The 24,713-nt window shown below is 44.7% G+C and overlaps 1 protein-coding gene across 6 annotated transcripts in view; it reads right to left on the bottom strand.

The window, feature by feature from the left end:
* C9H1orf112 (chromosome 9 C1orf112 homolog) overlaps positions 1 to 24,713 on the bottom strand; it is a 605,884-nt gene that overhangs the window by 350,427 nt on the left and 230,744 nt on the right. For all 6 annotated transcript variants that reach the window (XR_005774249.1, XM_040407709.1, XM_040407710.1 and 3 more), the window contains 3 exons: positions 2,227 to 2,413; positions 1,799 to 1,881; positions 1,656 to 1,707 (listed from right to left, as the gene is read on the bottom strand). Coding sequence is in view for 5 of the 6 variants with exons in the window: in XM_040407709.1 (XP_040263643.1) it covers positions 1,656 to 1,707; positions 1,799 to 1,881; positions 2,227 to 2,413 (322 nt within the window). In the remaining variant the exon portion in view is untranslated. The remainder of the gene's footprint in view (positions 1 to 1,655; positions 1,708 to 1,798; positions 1,882 to 2,226; positions 2,414 to 24,713) is intronic.

The following is a 24,713-nucleotide window of genomic DNA, read 5'->3' on the forward strand; positions in this document are numbered from 1 at the left end:
GCAGTCCATTCACTATACTTTCTGCAGAAGATCAATCTGTCCCTTTTTTTTGGAGAGAAGTGGCTTCTTTGCTGCCGTTCTTGACACCAGTCCATCTTCCAAAAGTCTTCGCCTCACTGTGCGTGCAGATGCGCTCACACCTGCCTGATGCCATTCCTGAGCAAGCTCTGCACTGGTGGCACTCCGATCCCGCAGCTGAATCCTCTTCATCCTGGCACTTGCTGGACTTTCTTGGACACCCTGAAGCCTTCTTAACAAGAATTGAACCTCTTTCCTTGAAGTTCTTGATGATCCTATAAATTGTTGATTGAGGTGCAATCTTAGTAGTCACAATATTCTTGCCTGTGAAGCCATTTTTATGCAACGCAATGATGGCTGCACGCGTTTCTTTGCAGGTCACCATGGTTAACAATGGAAGAACAATGATTTCAAGCATCACCCTCCTTTTAACATGTCAAGTCTGCCATTTTAACCCAATCAGCCTGACATAATGATCTCCAGCCTTGTACTCATCAACATTCTCACCTGAGTTAACAAGATGATTACTGAAATGATCTCAGCAGGTCCTTTAATGACAGCAATGAAATGCAGTGGAAAGTTTTTTTTGGGATTAAGTTAATTTTAATGGCAAATTAGGACTATGCAATTCATCTGATCACTCTTCATAACATTCTGGAGTATATGCAAATTGCTATTATAAAAACTTAAGCAGCAACTTTTCCAATTTCCAATATTTATGTAATTCTCAAAACTTTTGGACACTACTGTATATAATAATCTGGCGACCTCACGTAAATTTAATCGTGCTACTGCTAAACTGAATTGATCTTTAAAAAGTGAATAAGACAGATCAGTATGGTTACAGACAAGGAGATCCCATCCCTACGGCATCACTGTATTGAATTTTATATTATATTTTTAGAGCAAACAACAGTATATGATTTTTCTGTTTGTATATTGTAAGGTTATTGTGGTTTTTAATAACGTTATTAAAGGTGTTTTTTTAAGTCGAGGGTTCCTTCTACAGTGAATTGTTAATTATACCGCATCCCGCATTCATCTAAGAACAGCCACAGTGTTAATTTTTGTGTTAGAATCTTTTGACCAAATGCACTGTAGAATTTCTGCTGTGGAAAATTCACACTGAACTTGCTATGTGTGCATGTAGCCCAAAGGCTGAAAGCTGCAGGCAAAACCAGAACACACATTGACATGCTATGGATTTAAAACCTACAGCACAGATCAGTTTATGCTGGGGGATTTCTCTGCAACATGTGGATGACACCTCCGCAATCTCATCCATTTCACTGCCATTGTAAATTCAGATTTTCTGCACTCAGTTCTACTGTACAGAATCCACTCCACAATACCTGTACTCTTCTTTAGTCCCACAGATTTGTAAGGAGAAGAAACAGATAAATATAACAGTGTTCTATTCAAGCAAGGTAAGACAAGACTCCCAGTCACATGATAGAGGCTGGGAACATGGTGGTCAGGCCCACACCAATTAAACACATCCTGTGGATAGGAGACAACTGTTGTACATTGCAAAAACCCTGTAATTTATATTACACAGCTGTATTTAGGCAATGTAATGGCAGCAGTACAACAGGTTAATGCAGAATTATTATGACATCTCGCTGATAATTACTTACCAAGAGAGCTATAATCCTAACATGGTGAGCACAGAGTTCAGCATTTCCATATCTGAATGAATTACAAGAGAATTAAAAAAAATTAAAAAAACAAGTTATAGAAACAACTATAAATACATTCTGCATTATGTAATTTATCTTACCGTACTAAAAAACACCACAAGTCAATTGCCAAAAGAGACTCTAACATTCTATCACTTAGAACAGCATTTAGCAGTGTGCGCTCCTACGTACAAAAAAAAAAAATATATATATTATTATTTACGACTTAATGTATTTTACGAAGGATAGAATCTATGTTTTGAAATTTTTATTGTGAATTATCCAGCTTCAGTTGTGTGTATTCCAGTTATTTTGATCAATGTAAGGGAGTTATATATCACAGATTTTTTTTTTTTATTTCAATATCTTTTGGAGTAAAACTGCTGTGAATGTACTACATCCTAATGATGTTCGGATACCACCTATGCACAATAGCATTTCCATTTAGTTCAACACAAAAAAAAGCAGTTCTTCGAAGGATAATATCCTGGTCTAATATTAAAATGTTTTTCAAAATACATGGACTTACCAGTTCAGGAAACCACCCTGGAGGAAGTTGTACAATACATGCACAAAGGTGGGTGCAGACATATTGATAAAAAGTAATATTCAATGGGCTTTGGCCTTCCTCTAATTCTTCCTGTAGAACAACTGGAAGGGCGATCTCAGGAGAACATCTTGCAAAGCTCTGGAGTACAGCTTTAAATATGGACATGCTAACACAAAAGATATACAATTAAATCATAAAATTTTACTATTTTTTATTATAAAAAAAATAAAAAATGAATTACCTATAAAAAGTAGGAATAATGAAATGATTACATTTGATTGTAAGACGGCTCACTCCCTATAGCCACGGCTAGGTGCCTGTGTCTAGTATGAATCACCCTTTCAAACACGATAAAATTGTACTAAAATGTAGACCGGCACTCAAACATTGGGGGTCACATAAGAGACTCAAAAAAATATGTAATAAAATACAATTTAATAGCTGGATCCAAAATACAATACAACATACATAAAACATCAATCTACAAACTGAGATAATATGTATAAAATCCTATGTATATATAAAATCCACTGAAAAGATAGTTATAGTCATGCAAGGAGCATATCAGGTTCTGCTCTTATTCCTGTTTCTTAGTAAGTTCTTTAACTAATATTAGTGGTTAATGTTTGCAGCATGCAGATTAGTATAGCTAAAAAGTCTGCAGATCAGTAGATGATCGGAGATGTGAAGAATTTAGTTAGTACAGCAATTATCATGCAGAAAAAACATCCTTTTTATTGGCAAGTTCAGTTTGTGTTCCATAACATTTAAAACGGTATATGACAGTGTATAGCTCGTTGGTACTCACTGTTTGGTAGCACGTGTTCTTGCGGCGTCCCACATGTAGGAGCGCTGCATACAGTGGAACTCAGTATCTCACTGGTAGGGTAGATCAGAGTGCCGTCAACTCGATCCTATTCTCGCAAGATAAACTGTTACCTTCTTCCGTCTGGTGCCATGAATGACTTCAATCCACAATGAATCTCGCTTGTATTATCGCTTGAGCTAATACCGTAGCGTAAACACGATCTTTGGTAAATATTCTTTCAAAAGTACATGGACATGCTGATTGTACCGGACTCTATGAGTAAATCGTCAGTCCAAGACGCGTTCAGAAGTAGATCCCTACTTCTTCCTCGGTGTATTTACTCATATAGGGGAGTCCAGGTAGTTATATATCCATCTACATTAGTATTAATTGGAAGGGCGGATCCTGTCATGTTGAGCCAAAGATAAGAAATGGACTGGGAGATTCCACACAGCCTTTTCTTCATATTGCGGTATTGATGCGTTTTTTTGGGTACATATGCCTTTTGTTTGTCAATGGTTGCTGGATGTTATAATGTCAATGTCATACTCGGCAATATCAATACTCGGCACTCTCTCTTCTTTCATATTTTTTTCATGTTATTTTATATTTCTTATTAGTTCCATCAATAAACTTAAGAAAATCAATACAAAGGGTCTAGCTCAGTGAAGGCTTATCCAAAATACTCCCAAGAGTCAAAAGCAAAAACTAATCCCCTAGGAAGGGGACAGAGGGAATAAAACTTAACATTTAATTGGTAATAATTAGAATAAATGGCACAAAAAGAAAATATAAAAAAAACATATAAGACAAGCCCGTGTGGGACTAGACAAAAGCAAGGTATTGCCAGTATAGAGAAGGAACGCTCTCACCCATGATGGACGCCATGAATAGGACTCATCAGGAGGGTGCCAATTCGGGATCCCAGGGAAAGCGTCTTCCAATTCTTTCTGCTTGTAGTTACTGGAAACCATGAGAGGAAGATGTCAAGAAAGAAGTTGCTGTAGGCATAGGCAGTGGTCGGGAACGATTTCCCTAGTCAGACCCTAATACAGGGAGGGGGCTATTAAGACCCTGCCTACCTACACGGAGTACTTGCCCCGCAAGGAGCGACCCCGTCCGGATACCTGTCCCTGGGGAAAAATAGCAACAGTTAAAGCCAAAAGGCTAAAAACTTTGAGCTAGGCCATTAAGGCCGATATGGCTCAAAACAGGCACTAAGATGGACCAGTGGGACCATTCAGGCTCAGGAGACAGTGGTCGGGCCAGTGGGACCAGACAACACGATAGTATACACAGATGGAACTATAGTGCCGGCGTGCCAGTGGGCCGCATCAGCACAGTGGTATACAGCAATAAAGCATAACGAGGTCCCTGTGGGGCCCAAAGCATTGGGTACGTAATATAGGGCTGTCGGCGAATAAATACCTTGATGATGCCACTTTTAAAGGCAGAGCACAGCGCGCCAGTTGTCCAGGACCGCCCTCCGAGGTCACATGAGGCCGGGTAGGCCCAATTACGTGACCCGGGCCTGCGTGCCGTGGAACGCAGCGCACGCATCCCACGTCCCGCCCAGGGAGCAACATGGATGGAGGCGTGCTCAACGTGAGGAGCACGTAAACGGGGCGGGGAAGCATGGAACGCAGCACACAAGCCGCTGCACCGACTTGGCACGCAAATTAGGAGGAGGGGCGGAAGTTTACACCCTGGAGGCGGGCTGGTTGCCAGGCAATCGGGACGCCGGGAGCTATACCACGGAGTCGTCAACAATTGCAGGGGAGACCAACAGTCAAATAGGTCTCGTATTTCAGCAAAGCAATGTAATGCTTAGATAGCAGAGCTACACTGCTCAAAAAAATAAAGGGAACACTTAAACAACACAATGTAACTCCAAGTCAATCACACTTCTGTGAAATCAAACTGTCCACTTAGGAAGCAACACTGAGTGACAATCAATTTCACATGTTGTTGTGCAAATGGGATAGACAACAGGTGGAAATTATAGGCAATTAGCAAGACACCCCCAATAAAGGAGTGGTTCTGCAGGTGGTGACCACAGACTACTTCTCAGTTCCTATGCTTCCTGGCTGATGTTTTGGTCACTTTTGAATGCTGGAGGTGCTTTCACTCTAGTGGTAGCATGAGACAGAGTCTTCAACCCACACAAGTGGCTCAGGTAGTGCAGCTTATCCAGGATGGCACATCAATGCGAGCTGTGGCAAAAAGGTTTGCTGTGTCTGTCAGCGTAGTGTCCAGAGCATGGAGGCGCTACCAGGAGACAGGCCAGTACATCAGGAGACGTGGAGGAGGCCGTAGGAGGGCAACAACCCAGCAGCAGGACCGCTACCTCCGCCTTTGTGCAAGAAGGAACAGGAGGAGCACTGCCAGAGCCCTGCAAAATGACCTCCAGCAGGCCACAAATGTGCATGTGTGATATGAGGGTGATATGAGGGCCCGACGTCCACAGGTGGGGGTTGTGCTTACAGCCCAACACCGTGCAGGACGTTTGGCATTTGCCAGAGAACACCAAGATTGGCAAATTCGCCACTGGCGCCCTGTGCTCTTCACAGATGAAAGCAGGTTCACACTGAGCACATGTGACAGACGTGACAGAGTCTTGAGACGCCGTGGAGAACGTTCTGCTGCCTGCAACATCCTCCAGCATGACCGGTTTGGCATTGGGTCAGTAATGGTGTGGGTGGCATTTCTTTGGAGGGCCGCACAGCCCTCCATGTGCTCGCCAGAGGTAGCCTGACTGCCATTAGGTACCGAGATGAGATCCTCAGACCCCTTGTGAGACCATATGCTGGTGCGGTTGGCCCTGGGTTCCTCCTAATGCAAGACAATGCTAGACCTCATGTGGCTGGAGTGTGTCAGCAGTTCCTGCAAAACGAAGGCATTGATGCTATGGACTGGCCCGTCCGTTCCCCAGACCTGAATCTAATTGAGCACATCTGGGACATCATGTCTCGCTCTATCCACCAACGTCACGTTGCACCACAGACTGTCCAGGAGTTGGCAGATGCTTTAGTCCAGGTCTGGGAGGAGATCCCTCAGGAGACCGTCCGCCACCTCATCAGGAGCATGCACAGGCGTTGTAGGGAGTCATACAGGCACGTGGAGGCCACACACACTACTGAGCCTCATTTTGACTTGTTTTAAGGACATTATATCAAAGTTGGATCAGCCTGTAGTGTTTTTCCACTTTAATTTTGAGTGTGACTCCAAATCCAGACCTCCATGGGTTAAAAAATTTGATTTCCATTTTTTTATTTTTGTGTGATTTTGTTGTCAGCACATTCAACTATGTAAAGAACAAAGTATTTCAGAAGAATATTTAATTAATTCAGATCTAGGATGTGTAATTTTTGTGTTCCCTTTATTTTTTTGAGCAGTGTACATATGTACAGGCTAAAAAGATAACAGGCTTAATTTAAGGCAGTTTGACTGATATTAGGGTTAAGTTAAGAAGTGGATATAGCTGAATGACAATGGTGACCGGACAATCACAGAAAACAGCTATAATTAAGCTGTTCATTAAGGCCCAATGGAGCCATGGTTTTAGATAGTAAATCCAGCGGGTTTGCACGCTGCAGGATCACCCGGTCGCTAGGCCCCCCCCGACGCGGAGGAAGGACCCTGTCAAGGCCCATGACAGACACATGGGCATTACCGATTATGATGGTTATGAATGTGGTGGCCATGGTGTGTCCTTGGCCTTGGAAATGTCATTCAGGTGTTCGCCCACTCGTCTGCTGGACTCGCGGATTGGTCTTACCGACATATTCCTTGCCGCATTCGCAAGTAAGGCGGTAGATCACCCCGCGAGTCCTGCAGTTTATGTAGTGATTAATGGTGTTGCTTTCCCATGATGTTACTGCGGAAAGTCTTGCCAGTTTGCATATGGCTACACGCAATGCAGCCACTGCATCTATAGCAACCTTTGATGTTGGACTGTAGCCATATGGAGCCAAAGGTGCAGGGGGTATGAACTCGCTCGAGACCATTCTATCATGAAGACTGCGTCCTCTGCGGTATGTAAATGTGATACTCCCCCACCACCTCTCTTAGATTTGGATCCATGAGTAAAATGCCCCAGTTGTTACGTACAATGTCTCGGACCTCAGGTGCTGCCCGATCAAAAGTACTGACCAGGCGGATGGTTCCCAGTCTGTGCCTGGTTGGACTTAGGGACTAGGAGATTCGTCTGTCTTCTGTAGGGCTGACCTGAAAGCTCCTCTCAACACCTTATCAGGATACACTTGCTGACGGAATCTAAGCCGCAAGTCATCGGCCTGCTTAATAAATTCTTTTTTAGAGGAGCAATTTCCTCCTAAGGCGGAGGTACTGCCCCTTAGGAATGCCTTTCTTAAGTGGGAGCGGATGACTTGCTCTCCACTTAAGCATGTATTGGTTGAAGTGGGTTTCCTATAGACCGTCGTAGTCAGCTCTCCCTCCTCTGTTTTAGAGATGAGGACGTCTAGAAACGGCAGGCGGGCGGTATTGTTCTCACTAGTGAAGCGGATACCTATGGTGTTGTTGTTCAGTGTCTCCACTAGAGAACAAAAAGAGACATCATCTCCGTTCCAAATGATGAAAATGTCGTCGATGTATCGCGACCCACAGTCCCACTGGGTCCATGGTGGCGATTCCGCATCTGTGAAGACCAGAGTCTCCTCCCACCAGCCCAGGAACAAATTTGCATACGATGGGGCACATCGCGGTGCCCCTGAGCTGGTGGTAGACACTGCCCGCTGGAAGGAGAACACGTTGCGGGTGAGCGTGAATTCCAACAGACGGAGGATGAAGAGACTGTGGGCGCGATACTGATGACCGCGACTGCTCAAGAAGAATTCCACAGCCTTGAGACCCAGGGAGTGGGGAATACTAAAGTATAACGCCTCTACATCTATACTTGCGAGCAGACTGTATGCTCTGTGTAGATTGCCCTCAGCCCTTGAGGAGATCTGTGGTGTCGCGGGTATAAGAGGGAAGGGCGGGTCACAACGAGACCAAGATTTGATCACATATATTCCTACATTTTGACATAGATTACCCACTCCCGATACTATGGGGCGTCCCTTCAATGGATTTGTTCCCTTATGAAGTTTAGGGAGGCAATAAAAGGAGGCAATGCAGGGACAAGAGGGTAATAAAAACTTGAACTCCTCATCAGAAATAATATGTGCCAGCTTTGCCTCCTCAATGATGGTTTTCAATTCGGACCTGAAATCATTAGTCGGATCCCGAGGTAACACCTCATATGTAGAGGGGTCATGCAAAAGAGATTCACACATCGCTCTATATTGGCCTTGATCCATGATCACTGTGTTACCCCCCTTATCCGAGGGTTTGATTACAATGGAGCGGTCCACAGCAAGGTCGGAAATCACAGTGGCTGGATCTGGTCAATATTGGAGTAGTGCGATGGTCTAAGCTCTTCAATTTGATTGTGAGACCAAGTCCAGAAAGACATCAACGCAAGATGGTTCTGCAGACAACTGTGGCATTTGGTTACTTTTTATTTTCAAATTGGTGAAAGGACGAGGACCCTCTTGTTGTTCGGGTTCACTATCAAGATCATATAGCAGGCGTATGTTCGAGAGGATCTCGAGAGGGATGCAGAGTTCACGGCACTGTTTCCTTTCTTGCAATTTGAAAAAATTTATGCCAGCGTAGTTTGCGGACAAACAGATTGAGATCTTTTATGATATCAAATGTGTTAAAGTTAGGAGTGGGTACGAATGAGAGACCTAGTTGATGGACCTGGGTCTCAATAGCACTGAGAGGACATGATGACAGATTGACAACCTGGGGTCCTAGGGGTTTTGAGGAGGTGGTTGAGAACGGTTGCGTAATGGGTAACATTGTGGGGGATTGGGTTGGCCTGGGTAAGGGGTAACCCCTAAAAAACTACGATCCCTCCCGCGTGAACCTACTCTTTGTCGACCACGGCAAGGCTGCATTGAAGGAAGGAGTGTATTTTTTTTTGGGAGGACTCTGTCACTTCTTGAGCCTCCACCATCCAACTGTCTGCATTAAAGCCTGTAGCCAAAAAACCTACCATGCTCTGGCACACACAGTAAACTTAAGAAAATCAATACAAAGTGTCTAGCTCAGTGAAGGCTTATCCAAAATACTCCAAAGAGTCAAAAGCAAAAAAAAATAATCCCCTAGGAAGGGGACAGAGGGAATAAAACTTAACATTTAATTGGTAATAGTTAGAATAAATGGCACAAAAAGAAAATATTCAAAAAACATAAGACAAGCCCGTGTGGGCCTAGACAAAAGCAAGATATTGCCAGTATAGAGAAGGAACGCTCTCACCCATGAAGGACACGATAAATAGTACTCATCAGGAGGGTGCCAATTCGGGGTCCCAGGGAAAGCGTCTTCCAATTCTTTCTGCTTGTAGTTACTAGAAACCATGCGAGGAAGATGTCAAGAAAGAAGTTGCTGTAGGCATAGGCAGTGGTCGGGAACGATTTCCCTAAACAGACCATAATACAGGGGGGGGGCTATTAAGACCCTGCCTACCGACACGCAACCATGGACCCTGTGGGACTGTGGGCACGATACATCGACGACATTTTCATCATTTGGAACGGTGATGATGTCTCGTTCTGTTCTCTAGTGGAGACACTGAACAACAACACCATAGGTCTCCGCTTCACTAGTGAGAACAATACCGCCCGCCTGCCATTTCTAGACGTCCTCATCTCTAAAACAGAGGAGGGAGAGCTGACTACGACGGTCTATAGGAAACCCACTTCAACCAATACATTGCTTAAGTGGGAGAGCAGTCATCCGCTCCCACTTAAGAAAGGCATTCCTAAGGGGCAGTACCTCCGCCTTAGGAGAAATTGCTCCTCTAAAAAAGAATTTATTAAGCAGGCTGATGACTTGCGGCTTAGATTCCGTCAACGAGGGTATCCTGATAAGGTGTTGAGAGGAGCTTTCAGGTCAGCCCTACAAGAAGACAGAACGAATCTCCTAGTCCCCAAGTCGAACCAGGCACAGACTGGGAACCTCATCCACCTGGTCAGTACTTTTGATCGGGCAGCACCTGAGGTCCGAGACATTGTACGTAACAACTGGGGCATTTTACTCATGGATCCAGATCTAAGAGAGGTGGTGGGGGAGTATCCACATCTTACATACCGCAGAGGACGCAGTCTTCGTGATAGACTGGTCTCGAGCGAGTTCATACCCCCTGCACCTTCTGGCTCCATGTGGCTACAGTCCAACATCAAAGGTTGCTATAGATGCAGTGGCTGCATTGCGTGTAGCCATATGCAAACTGGCTAGACTTTCCGCAGTAACATCACTGGGAAAGCATACACCATTAATCACTTCATAAACTGCAGGACTCGAGGGGTGATCTACCGCCTTACTTGCGAATGCGGCAAGGAATATGTCGGTAAGACCATCCACGAGTCCAGCAGACGAGTGGGCGAACACCTGAATGACATTTCCAAGGCCAAGGACACCTCGGTGGCCAACCACATTCATAACCATCATAACGGTAATGCCGATGTGTGTCATGGACATTGACAGGGTCCTTCCTCCGCGTCGGGGAAGGGGGGGGGGACTGGGACCGGGTGATCCTGCAGTGTGAAACCCGCTGGATTTACTACCTAAAAAACATGGGTCCATTGGGCCTTAATGAACAGCTTAATTATAGCTGTTTTCTGTGATCGTCTGTTCACCATTGTCATTCAGCTATATCCACTTCTTAACTTAGCCCTAATATCAGTCAAACTGCCTTAAATTAAGACTGTTATCTTTTTAGCCTGTACATATGTAACTCTGCTATCTAAGCACTGCATTGCTTTGCTGAAATATGAGACCTATTTGACTGATGGTCTCCTCTGCAATCGTTGACGACTCCGTGGTATAGCTCCCGGCGTCCAGATTGCCTGGCAACCAGCCCGCCTCCAGGGTGTAAACTTCCGCCCCTCCTCCTAACCTGAGTGCCAAGTCGGTGCAGTGGCTTGTGTGCTGCGTTCCATGCTTCCCCGCCCCGTTTACGTGCTCCTCACGTTGAGCACGCCTCCATCCATGTTGCTCCCTGGGCGGGACGTGGGATGCGTGCGCTGCGTTCCACGGCACGCAGGCCCGGGTCACGTAATTGGGCCTACCCGGCCTCATGTGACCTCGGAGGGCGGTCCTGGACAACTGGCGCGCTGTGCTCTGCCTTTAAAAGTGGCATCATCAAGGTATTTATTCGCCGACAGCCCTATATTACGTACCCAATGCTTTGGGCCCCACAGGGACCTCGTTATGCTTTATTGCTGTATACCACTGTGCTGATGCGGCCCACTGGCACACCGGCACTATAGGTCCACCTGTGTATACTATCGTGTTGTCTGGTCCCACTGGCCCGGCCACTGTCTCCTGAGCCTGAATGGTCCCACTGGTCCATCTTAGTGCCTGTTTTGAGCCATATCGGCCTTAATGGCCTAGCTCAAAGTTTTTAGCCTTTTGGCTTTAACTGTTGCTATTTTTCCCCTTTAACTACAGGCTTGGTTTGCCTGTTACCCTCAAATCTATACTTCCCCTGATGAGTTTTGTGTAAATGAAACATGACACGTCGGAACTTTTTAGGGTACATCAGGGATACCGGCCTCCACCAGGGACAGGTATCCGGACGGGGTCACTCCTTGCGGGGCAAGTACTCCGTGTAGGTAGGCAGGGTCTTAACAGCCCGCTCCCTGTATTAGGGTCTGATTAGCGAAATCGTTCCCGACCACCTATGCCTACAGCAACTTCTTTCTTGACATCTTCCTCGCATGGTTTCCAGTAACTACAAGCAGAAAGAATTGGAAGACGCTTTCCCTGGGATCCCGAATTGGCACCCTCCTGATGAGTCCTATTCATCGTGTCCATCATGGGTGAGAGCGTTCCTTCTCTATACTGGCAATACCTTGCTTTTGTCTAGGCCCACACGGGCTTGTCTTATATGTTTTTTGAATATTTTCTTTTTGTGCCATTTATTCTAACTATTACCAATTAAATGTTAAGTTTTTATTCCCTCTGTCCCCTTCCTAGGGGGATTAGTTTTTTTTTTTGCTTTAGTTCCATCAATCCATTAACCCACCTATGTATGAATTTATTCTCCTATGTGTGTACGAAGCACATTTTTTTCCATGTGCGATTGGGAAAACCATTAGATGTCAATCTAATGGTTTTCCCAATCGCATATGGAAAAAAATGTGCTTAATACACACATAGGAGAATAAATTCATACATAGGTGGGTTAATGGATTGATGGAACTAATAAGAAATATAAAATAACATGAAAAAAATATGAAAGAAGAGAGAGTGCCGAGTATTGATATTGATAGATGAAAATTCCTGAAAATTAATAGGTGCGTCAGATAAAGTCAGATGATGTAAAGGGGACATCGCAGTGCTGATAGACAGCCAGACATGTGATCTCCCTTCGGCAAGGGGCACTCCCCCTACCAATGCTTCAAAAATTATTTTACAGAAAACCCAAAATTTCTAAATTCAGCATTAAGCCATGCAGGTAACAAACTGTCTAGACTCCATCTTTGAAATCTTTGCAATGTGATTTCACCCCCCCCCCCCAGTGTTTATCTACCTTCTCCAGTGCCGCAAATATCAAACCCCTATAATCCATGTTGTGATGATCTCTAAAGTGTTTGGACAATGGATGATTAATAATTCCCTTTTTTATGTTGTTGATGTGTTCAGCCAATCGCACTTTAAGGGGTCGTTTTGTTCTGCCAATATATTATTTTTGGCATGGGCACTGGATAATGTAGACAACATTGGAGGAGTTGCAAGTCAGGCAGTCTTTAATCTCGAAGGACAATTGATTCTGTGTGGACACAAATTTATCAGTCTTCTTTGTGAAAGTCATGCTCCTACAGCCCACGCACCTACCACATCTATAGAAACCACTCATTTGTACCCAATTTTGTAATGAGACTGTCTTTTTCTGGTGGTTTTTAACTGTAGGTGCCAGCTTTAGACCTAAATTAGGTGCTTTTGTGAAAGTGATGAGGGGTGATGTGTGTAATAGGGGTCCTATAGTCTGGTCCTTCGAAATAAAAGTGCCAATGTTGATTGAAAATGTGTCGAACCTGTAGGTAGGATCATTCTTAATTCTACTTCTTTTGGTGTTTTTTCATTGTGATTGAGTGTTGGTGTAAAGAAAGATTGTCTTTCCATACCTCTTACTATCTGAGTTCTCATTGATATTATTCAAAAAGGTTTTCAATTGGGTCTCTTCATTATTCCGGATGAACAGATGTCATCTATGTACAGTCTCCATAGGACCAGGTCAGTCCCCAGTTTTGGAGTGATGTTAAGATGTTCCCATTGTGCCAGATAAAGATTGGCATAAGTGGGGGCGAACCAGGTCCCCATGGCGGTCCCACACTGTTGTAGATAATAATCACCTTCGAAATAAAAATAATTATGGTGTAAGATATAGTTGGCTCCTTCCACCAAAAAGTAAATCTGTTCGCCACAAAGGTTACTGTTCATCTCAAGTTGTGATTTCATTGCAGAAGTGCCACGATTGTGATCAATAACAGCGTAGAGGGACTGGACGTCCAATGTTCCCATAATCCAATGGGGTTAGACGGCCAGGCCCTCAAGTGTTTGAATAATATGTGTGGTGTCCCTTATATAGGACTTAATGCATTTTGCCACTGGTTGTAGGAGGGTATCTATGTATTGGGATAGGTTGGATGTTAAAGAACCTATCCCTGAAATGATGGCATATCCCAGAGGGTCGTTAAGGTCCTTGTGAATATTGGGAAGGCAGTAAAATACTGGTAATTTATGCTGTGTCCCCAAGATAAACGTATGTTCTTGTTTAGATAGGATCTTAAGCCCTTGTTGCAATATTGTGTCAATTTTATGTTAAATTTATCTAAGGGGTCTCCTTTTAGTTTTAGATAGGTGGTCTTATCTGAAAGTTGCCATAGACAATCTCTGTTGTAATGTTCGGTGTCCAAGACAACAATAGCTCCCACCTTATCTGCGGCCCGCATTGCGATGTTAACTTGTTGTTGTAGTTGTTTCATTGCCCAAATTTCATTAAATGACAAGCTAGCTTTATATGTTTTTTTATCTTTAATTGTCCTCAGATCATTTTCCACACATCTTTGGAACGTCGCAATTTCATGGCTAATCTCATTTCTTGGAAATTTTCTAGATTTGTTCTTTAGTTCAGTATATTGAAACGTTGTATTTATAGACTCTGATGTTTTCATAGATATGGGATTTTTTTTAAGTCTTTTTTTAGACATATCTTTCTTATAAATTTTTGGACTCCTATATATGTGTCAAATTTGTTAATTTTAACGGTTGGCGCTAATTGCAGACCTTTATTGAGTAATGTTATCTGGGCTTCAGTCAAATTAACTATATAGAGATTATCACAACCAGGATTCTAGGGGTTTGATATTTGCAGCACTGGAGAAGGTAGATAAACACAGAGTGGGGGGGGGGGGGGGAAATCACATCACAAAGATGTCAAGGATGGAGTCTAGACAAATTTATGAAATCGGCAGTTTGTCACCTGCAGGGCTTAAAGAGGACCTTTCACCGATTATTACACTATGAACTAACTATACAGACATGTAGAGCGGCGCCCGGGGATCTCACTGCACTTACTATTCTGCCTGGGCGCCGCTCCGTTCTCCTGCTATGTCCTCCGGTATCTCCGTTCCCTAAGTTATGGTAGGCAGAGTCTACCCTTGTTCTTCTGTAGCGCTGGCCAATCGCATTGCAGAGCTCACAGCCTGGGAGAAAATAACCTCCCAGGCTGTGAGCTCTGCGCTGCGATTGGCCAGCGCTAGAGCAGAACAAGGGCAGACTCCGCCTACCATAACTTAGTGACTGAAATCTCCGCCTACTATAACTTAGTGAGCGGAGACACTGGAGGGCATAGCAGGAGAACGGAGCGGCGCCCAGGGATAATAGTAAGTGCAGTAAGATCCCCGGGCGCCGCTCTACATGTCTGTATAGTTAGTTCATATTATAATAATCGGTGAAAGGTCCTCTTTAATGCCGAATTAGAAATTTTTGGTTTTCTGTAAAATAATTTTTGAAGCATTGGTAGGGGGAGTGCCCCTTGCCGACGGGAGATCGCATGTCAAGCTGTCTATCAGCACTGCGATGTCCCCTTGGCGGAGGGCAACCCTTTACTTCATCTGACGCACCTATCAATTTTCATGAATTTTCATCTATCAATACTCCGAGCGCACTTTCTCTTCTTTCATGTTTTTTTCATGTTATTTTATATCTCTTATTAGTTACATCAATCCATTAACCCACCTATGTATGAATTTATTCTCCTATGTGTGTATTAAGCACATTTTTTTCCATATGCGATTGGGAAAACCATTAGATGTCATTATTATAATAGCAACGATTGACAAACAAAACGCATACGTACCCAAAAAAAAAACGCATTAATAACTCATCAATACCGCAATATGGAGAAAAGGCTGTGTGGAATCTCCCAGTTCATTTCTTATCTTTGGCTCAACATGACAGGATCCGGCCTTCCTTCCAATTAATACTGATGTAGATGGATATATAACTACCTGGACTCCCCTATATGAGTAAATCTACAGAGGAAGAAGTAGGGATCTACTTTGAAACGCGTCTGGCACTGACGATTTACTCATAAAGAGTCCGGTACAATCAGCATGGCCATGCACTTTTGAAAGAATATTTACCAAAGATCGTGGTGACGCTACGGTATTAGCTCAAGCAAGACAACCTCTTATCTCGCGATAATACGAGCAAGATTCATTGTGGATTTAAGTCATTCACGGCACCAGATGAAAGAAGGCAACAGTTTATCTCACGAGAATAGAAGTGAGTTGCCGGCACTCTGATCGATCCTACCAGCGAAATACTGAGTTCCGCTGTATGCAGCCGATCCACCCAACACAAAAAAGCGCTCCTACACGTGGGACGCCACAAGAACGCGCGCTACCAAACAGAGTACAAACGAGCTATACATTGTCATATACCGTTATAAATCTTATGGAACACGAACTGAACTTACCATTAAAAAGGATGTTTTTTTTCTACATCTACAAGATAATTCTAAATACTAACAAAATTCTTCGCATCTCAGCTCATCTACTGATCTGCAGACTTTTCAGCTATACTAATCTGCATGCTGCAAATATTAACCACTAATATTAGTGGAAGAACTTGCTAAGAAACAGGAATAAGAGCAGAACCTGATATGCTCCTTGCATGACTATAACGAGCTTTTCAGTGGATTTTATATATACATAGGATTTTATACATATTATATTCGTTTGTAGATTGATGTTTTATTTATGTTGTATCGTATTTTGGATCTAGCTATTAAATTGTATTTTATTACATATTTTTTGAGTCTCTTACGTGACCCCCAATGTTTGAGTGCCGGTCTACATTTTAGTACAATGAAATGATTACAATCTACCATACTTTTCCATTTAAAGATTTTGTTAATTGGGAAGGTCATTTCAACAAACTTTATAATACATCTAATTAGAGAAAATGCTCCTTTCTCCATGTATTTACGCCACCTCTCCTACCTATACACTAATCCAGGCATCCTCAAACTGCGGCCCTCCAGCTGTTGCAAAACTACAACTGCCAGCATGCCCGAACAGCCTACAGGTATCAGGCTACAGCAGGGCATTGTGGGAGTTGCCTGCACTAATCATTCACTCTAAAATCAATGGAAACTGTGTTTTGAGAGAGGCAATGATGAAGATGGATTATCAACTCACAGAAGTCAAGATACAGCAGCTGTCCATAGAAGTTTATGGAAAGCGGAGGGTTAAAAGAGGAAGGAGTTGCAATGAGAGACATTGCTAGTTTCAGTAAATCGTGTTCACTGTCTCACCCAGTGCTGAGTTCATGGCTACAGTGCTCAGTACATCTCTATAATGTCCTTGATGTTATAATGTCCTCAATGTTACTGCTGCTTCTGAGTGTATGTAAAGTGCAAGCTTAATTTCTAATCAGTCTATGGGGAGCTGCCAATCTGAAGTTTAAAAAAAAATGTATTTTGTTAAATAAAGATCTGGTGAGCCTAACGGATTTCCCGTGGCCATAAGCCTATTCTAAGTGCTTATTTGCGCTACGGATCTACGGTCTTTTTATTTCTTCTGAGTGTATGTAAGAAAGAGATGGTGGAGAAGTTTTTGTTTGCATGTAGTGTATGGAAGACATCATAACAGCTAGTCTCCACACACTCTACAGCTCAGGAAAACTGACAAGTGGATATGGAGCTGGAAGAGGAGAAAACTGGTGATTGTTAAAAAGAGGATGTAGATCTGCTGTGTCACTTAAAGGGGTTTTGCCACTTCAGCAAATAGCATTTATTATGCATAGAAAGTTTCCATGGTTACAATCACCCTGCAGTCCAGCAGCATGGCTGTGCTTGCAAACTATAGAAAAAAGCACCAGCTTACATGAGCTTCCACGGTCCTGGCCACCAAAGAGGCTGGCAATTTTTCTTATAGTGCGAAAGCACGTGCACCACTGATGGATTTCAGGATGGTTGTAACCATGGAACTGACTGAAAAAAAGTGGCCTAAACGGGTAATAAATGCTCCAAACCCAGACACTGTAGCGTATCTATAACCGGGGGAGCAATTCCTGGGCATGTGGTCCGCAGACAACCGCAATCCCCAGCAAAAAATGCGGACAATGTGCAGATGAGAATATATACATGCATTTTTTGCAGTGATTTGTCGTTGTATTTTGTATGCGTACAATGTGCAGATGAAAATATATACATGCATTTTTTGCAGTGATTTGTGGTTGTAACCATGGAAACGACCAAAGGATACAATATGGATAATAACAATACTGTCATGGATGTAGTAGGGGAGAACACCAAAAGACAGGGCTTATGCCTCCTCGGCCGAGAACATCCGGCGGGCCATGGGTATGTGTGTGTGCGCGTGTGTATGTGCGTGCAAAACTTTATTGTATGTGCGTGTGTGTGGACAAGTGGTACAACGCTGATCAGCGGTGGGGCGGGCGATGCGCTAACAGTGGCCGGACGCTAAGAGTGCCGGCCACAGTTAGCGCACACAAAAAATAAATAAAAGTGGTGGTGGTGGGGGGGCGAGTGGCAGCACTCCTGGGTGGGTCTACGGTCTCACAGCTAAGTGCTGTGGACCCCAACCACCAGAAACAATAAAGCAGATGAAGTAAAAAAAAAAAAAAAAAATCCCTAACTAATTCTCCCTTCTATCCCTGCCTAATCGTGCCTCTCCCTCACTGACCCTAACCTACCTGGAGGGTGATGGGTGCAGGAGGGTGATGGGTGACGACGGGGGGTTCGCAGGAGCTGGTGCTGGACGGTGCAGGTGCAGCAGCAGGAAGAGGAGGGGAGAGAGGAGCGCCGGGAGTTTGAATCTCCCGCCTCACTCCCCGCACCAATTAGCACCAAGAACAGCACCACCAGCCCCAAGGACGGCAACGCCGCCCCCAAATGCTCGAACTGTGATTGGTGGTGTGTAATCACACCACCGATCACCGTCCTTTTCCGGTTCATGGGGTCACCGGAGACCCGAATGGACCGGAAACGCAGAAAACCAGTGTTGTGACAGGATGCCCGCTGAATGATTTCAGCGGACATCCTGTTCCAATTAACTCCCGCCACGCCGCGATGTAGTTTTAAACTTATGACGTACCGGTACGTCATGGGTCCTTAACGACTCGGCAAACATGCCGTATCGGTACGTCCTAAGTCCTTAAGGGGTTAAACCTAATGTACAAGCACCTGATAGTTTTCGCTATATAAAATTTCCCACAGGGACAAAAAATGACAGACCACAAATTGTGTTTTACAAAACATAAATGGTCTCACTGCGTGTTCAACTACTCATATCCTAAGGTGTCTACTCCTGAACATATATTTACACATCGAGCAATGTCCACAAATAAAAATCCCATGGGGTGAACACTTCTCTAACCAATTGGAACTTTTTTCCTGAAACCTAATCCTTACAATTGCATTTTTAATAGCTCTACTGCATCTAAAACTGACAATGTGTGCCCGCATACATCTTGTTTTATCTACAAATAAAGCTGCAAAGATTTTCGGTGAGTGCTGTGTACTTTTTCTTTTGTTTTGGATTATCGTACATACTGATTGCGCACTGAGCACCACCAGACATCACGAGAATATGATGCAGTGACCGTATACTGAGATATAGTCACCTCATGCAGTGCTGACTTCATTTTTCTTCTATTTACATGTGAATTTGGACTTGTTTTCTGTGAGCCAGAACACGCTAATTAGGAGTGTGGAAATAGTAATGGACGCTTCTACGGCGCCTGCAGTTGAACTTTGTGACGCAGCGTTAAATCAAGGACGTGTGGATGTGAGCACGTTTTTTGAGCAGAGCAATGATGCAAATAGTTTGCAAGTAATGAGCACTTGTGCTCTAGAAATGAAAGTGACCCAACTGTCTGAGAAACAAGTATGTTATTCTGGACTGTCAACTCCCTGCAGTCGTACAGTCAGTTCCATAAATATTGGGACATCTACACAATTCTAACATTTTTGGCTCTATACACCACCACAATGGATTTGAAATGAAACGGACAAGATGTGCTTTAACTGCAGACTGTCAGCTTTAATTTGAGGGTATTTACAACAGTTTGCATATGTGCTTCCCACTTGTTAAGGAACCAATAGTAATGGGACATAATAATAATCATAAATCACACTTTCACTTTTTAATACTTGATTGCAAATCCTTTGCAGTCAATTACAGCCTGAAGTCTGGAACGCATAGACATCACCAGACGCTGGGTTTCATCTCTGGTGATGCTCTGCCAGGCCTCTACTGCAACTGTATTCAGTTCCTGCTTGTTCTTGGGGCATTTTCCCTTCAGATTTGTCTTCAGCAAGTGAAAAGCATGCTCAATCAGATTCAGGTTAGGTGATTGACTTGGCCATTGCATAACATTCCACTTCTTTCCCTTAAAAAAACTCTTTGGTTGCTTTTGCAGTATGCTTTGGGTCATTGTCCATCTGCACTGTGAAGCACTGTCCAATGAGTTCTGAAGCATTTGGCTGAATATGAGCAGATAATATTGCCCGAAACACTTCAGAATTCATGCTGCTGCTTTTGTCAGCAGTCACATCATCAATAAATACAAGAGAACCAGTTCCATTGGCAGCTATACATGCCCACGCCATGACACTACAACCACCATGCTACATTGATGAGGGGGTATTCTTAGGATCATAAGCAGTTCCTTTCCTTCTCCATACTCTTCTCTTCCCATCACTCTGGTACAGGTAGAATCTTGGTCTCATCTGTCCATAGGATGTTGTTCCAGAACTGTGAAGGCTTTTTTAGACGTCGTTTGGCAAACTCTAATCTGGCCTTCCTGTTTTTGAGGCTCACCAATGGTTTACATCTTGTGGTGAACCCTCTGCATTCACTCTGGTGAAGTCTTCTCTAGATTGTTGACTTTGACACACATACACCTACCTCCTGGAGAGTGTTCTTGATCTGGCCAACTGTTGTGAAGGGTGTTTTCTTCACCAGGGAAAGAATTCTTTGACACATAATAGAAACCACCCAAAAATGACCCAATTTTAGAAACTACACCCCTAAAGGTATTCAAAACTGATTTTACAAACTTTGCTAACCCTTTAGGTGTTCCACAAGAATTAATGGAAAAAGGAGATGAAATTTCAGAATTTCACTTTTTTTGGAAGATTTTTCATGTTAATCCATATTTTCCAGTTACAAAGCAAGGGTTAACAGCCAAACAAAACTCAATATTTATTGCCTTGATTCTGTATTTACAGAAACACCCAATATGTTGTCGTAAACTGCTGTACGGGCACACGGCAGGGCGCAGAAGGAAAGGAACGCCATATGGTTTTTGGATGGCAGATTTTGCTGGACTGATTTTGTGACACCATGTCCCATTTGAAGCCCCACTGATGCACCCCTAGAGTAGAAACTAGGGATGAGCGAACCCGAACTGTACATTTTCGTAAAAGTCCGGGTTCAGTGTTCGGCGCTTTCTTGGCGCTTTTTGAAAGGCTGCAAAGCAGCCAATCAACTAGCGTCATACTACTTGCCCCAAGAGGCCATCACAGCCTTGCCTACTATTGGCATGGCTGTGATTGGCCAGTGCAGCATGTGACCCAGCCTCTATATAAGCTTGGGTCACGTAGCGCTGCACGTCACTCTGCTGATACAAGCGTAGGGAGAGGTTGCAGCTGCGACGTTAGGGCGAGATTAGGCAGATTAACTCCTCCAAAAGACTTCATTCAGTGATCGATCTCCAGCTGTGGATCATTGAAGTGCTGATATTCAATTGCTCACTTTTTTTTAGGCTGCCCAGAGCGTTTTTATATCACTTTTTTCTGGGGTGATCGGCGGCCATTTTGTGGCTTGTGGTGCGCCAGCACAAGCTGCCACCAAGTGCATTTAACCATCAATAGTGTGGTTATTTTTTGCTATATCCTACATCAGGTGCAGGCTGAGCCTGTGTCACCCAAGTGCATTTAACCATCAATAGTGTGGTTATTTTTTGGCCATATACTACATCAGGTGCAGGCTGAGCCTGTGTCACCCAAGTGCATTTAACAATCAATAGTGTGGTTATTTTTTGCTATATCCTACATCAGGGTCAAGCTTTCATCAAGTGCATTTAACCATCAATAGTGTGGTTATTTTTTGGCCATATACTACATCAGGGGCAAGTTGAGCCTGTCACCCAGTGCCTAAAAAATAGGCCTGACATTTATATTCCTCCAAATCAGTACCGTTTTAGCTGGTCAAGTTAGTTTTAGTGACCGTAAAAGCACAGTTTTTGTTCTGGGTTGAAAAACAATTCCCAAATTTGCCATTCTAAAAAATAATTGTGGTTTCTGCTGTATCAGGCCTACTTTAAATCTATCCCTAAAAGGGTATATTAGATTCAAGGTGCTGATAGGGTCATTCTGAAAAACTTAACACACACGCTACAGTGCAGATCCAAGTCTAATTCTGTGATTAAACGTATACCTGTCACACAGCGCCTAAAAAATAGGCCTCACATTTATATTCAGCTAAATCTGTCATTACTGGTGTGCCTGTATTAGTGTAATACGGTACCTAAATAGATAGCCAGTGTTAGGTGTCTGTAAAAAACAGGCCTGAATTTTAATTCAATACATTGGCCCGAATAATATTTTTCTTATTGTGGTGAACGGGAACAATGAGGAAAACATCTAGTAAGGGACGCGGACGTGGTCGTGGTGGTGTTAGTGGACCCTCTGGTGCTGGGAGAGGACGTGGCCGTTCTGCCACAGCCACACGTCCTAGTGAACCAACTACCTCAGGTCCCAGTAGCCGCCAGAATTTACAGGGATATTTGGTGGGGCCCAATGCCGTTCTAAGGATGGTAAGGCCTGAGCAGGTACAGGCATTAGTCAATTGGGTGGCCGACAGTGCATCCAGCACGTTCACATTATCTCCCACCCAGTCTTCTGCAGAAAGCGCACAGATGGCGCCTGAAAACCAAGCACATCAGTCTGTCACATCACCCCCATGCATATCAGGGAAACTGTCTGAGCCTCAAGTTATGCAGCAGTCTCTTATGCTGTTTGAAGACTCTGCTGCCAGGGTTTCCCAAGGGCATCCACCTAGCCCTTCCCCAGGGGTGGAAGAGATAGAATGCACTAACGCACAACCACTTATGTTTCCTGATGATGAGGACATGGGAATACCACCTCAGCACGTCTCTGATGATGACGAAACACAGGTGCCAACTGCTGCGTCTTTCTGCAGTGTGCAGACTGAACAGGAGGTCAGGGATCAAGACTGGGTGGAAGACGATGCAGGGGACGATGAGGTCCTAGACCCCACATGGAATGAAGGTCGTGCCACTGACTTTCACAGTTCGGAGGAAGAGGCAGTGGTGAGACCGAGCCAACAGCGTAGCAAAAGACAAAGAGGAAGCAGTGGGCAAAATCAGAACACCCGCCGCCAAGAGACTCCGCTTGCTACTGACCGCCGCCATCTGGGACCGAGCACCCCAAAGGCAGCTTCAAGGAGTTCCCTGGCATGGCACTTATTCAAACAATGTGCTGACGACAAGACCCGAGTGGTTTGCACGCTGTACCATCAGAGCCTGAAGCGAGGCATTAACGTTCTGAACCTTAGCACAACCTGCATGACCAGGCACCTGCATGCAAGGCATGAACTGCAGTGGAGTAAACACCTTAAAAACAAGGAAGTCACTCAGGCTCCCCCTGCTACCTCTTCTGCTGCTGACGCCTCGGCCTCTTCCTCCGCCTCTGGAGGGACGTTGGCACTTGCCGCCCAGCAAACTTGGGATGTACCACCAACACCACCACCTGCGTCACCAAGCATCTCAACCATGTCACATGGCAGCGTTCAGCTCTCCATCTCACAAACATTTGAGAGAAAGCGTAAATTCCCACCTAGCCACCCTCGATCCCGGGCCCTCAATGCCAGCATTTCTAAACTACTGGCCTATGAAATGCTGTTATTTAGGCTGGTGGAGACAGACAGCTTCAAACAGCTCATGTCGCTTGCTGTCCCACAGTATGTTGTTCCCAGCCGGCACTACTTCTCCAAGAGCCGTGCCTTCCCTGCACAACCAAGTATCCGATAAAATCAAGTGTGCACTGCGCAACGCCATCTGTGGCAAGGTCCACCTAACCACAGATACGTGGACCAGTAAGCACGGCCAGGGACGCTATATCTCCCTAACTGCACACTGGGTAAATGTAGTGGCGGCTGGGCCCCAGGCGGAGAGCTGTTTGGTGCACGTCCTTCCGCCGCCAAGGATCGCAGGGCAACATTCTTTGCCTCCTGTCTCCTCCTCCTCAGCTTCCTCCTCCTCTTCTTCCACCTGCTCATCCAGTCAGCCACACACCTTCACCACCAACTTCAGCACAGCCCGGGGTAAACGTCAGCAGGCCGTTCTGAAACTCATATGTTTGGGGGACAGGCCCCACACCGCACAGGAGTTGTGGCGGGGTATAGAACAACAGACCGACGAGTGGTTGCTGCCGGTGAGCCTCAAGCCTGGCCTGGTGGTGTGCGATAATGGGCGAAATCTCGTTGCAGCTCTGGGACTAGCCGGTTTGACGCACATCCTTTTCCTGGCGCATGTGCTGAATTTGGTGGTGCAGAAGTTCATTCACAACTACCCCGACATGTCAGAGCTGCTGCATAAAGTGCGGGCCGTCTGTTCGCGCTTCCGGCGTTCACACCCTGCCGCTGCTCGCCTGTCTGTGCTACAACGTAACTTCAGCCTTCCCGCTCACCGCATCATATGCGACGTGCCCACCAGGTGGAACTCCACCTTGCACATGCTGGACAGACTGTGCGAGCAGCAGCAGGCCATAGTGGAGTTTCAGTTGCAGCACGCACGGGTCAGTCGCACTGCGAAACAGCACAACTTCACCACCAATGACTGGGCCTCCATGCGAGACCTGTGTGCCCTGTTGCGCTGTTTCGAGTACTCCACCAACATGGCCAGTGGCGATGACGCCGTTATCAGCGTTACAATACCACTTCTATGTCTCCTTGAGAAAACACAGGGCGATGATGGAAGAGGAGATGGCCCAGGAGGAAGAGGAGGAAGAGGGGTCATTTTT

The sequence above is a fragment of the Bufo bufo genome, chromosome 9, assembly GCF_905171765.1.
Source record: "Bufo bufo chromosome 9, aBufBuf1.1, whole genome shotgun sequence".
Lineage (NCBI taxonomy): Eukaryota > Metazoa > Chordata > Amphibia > Anura > Bufonidae > Bufo > Bufo bufo.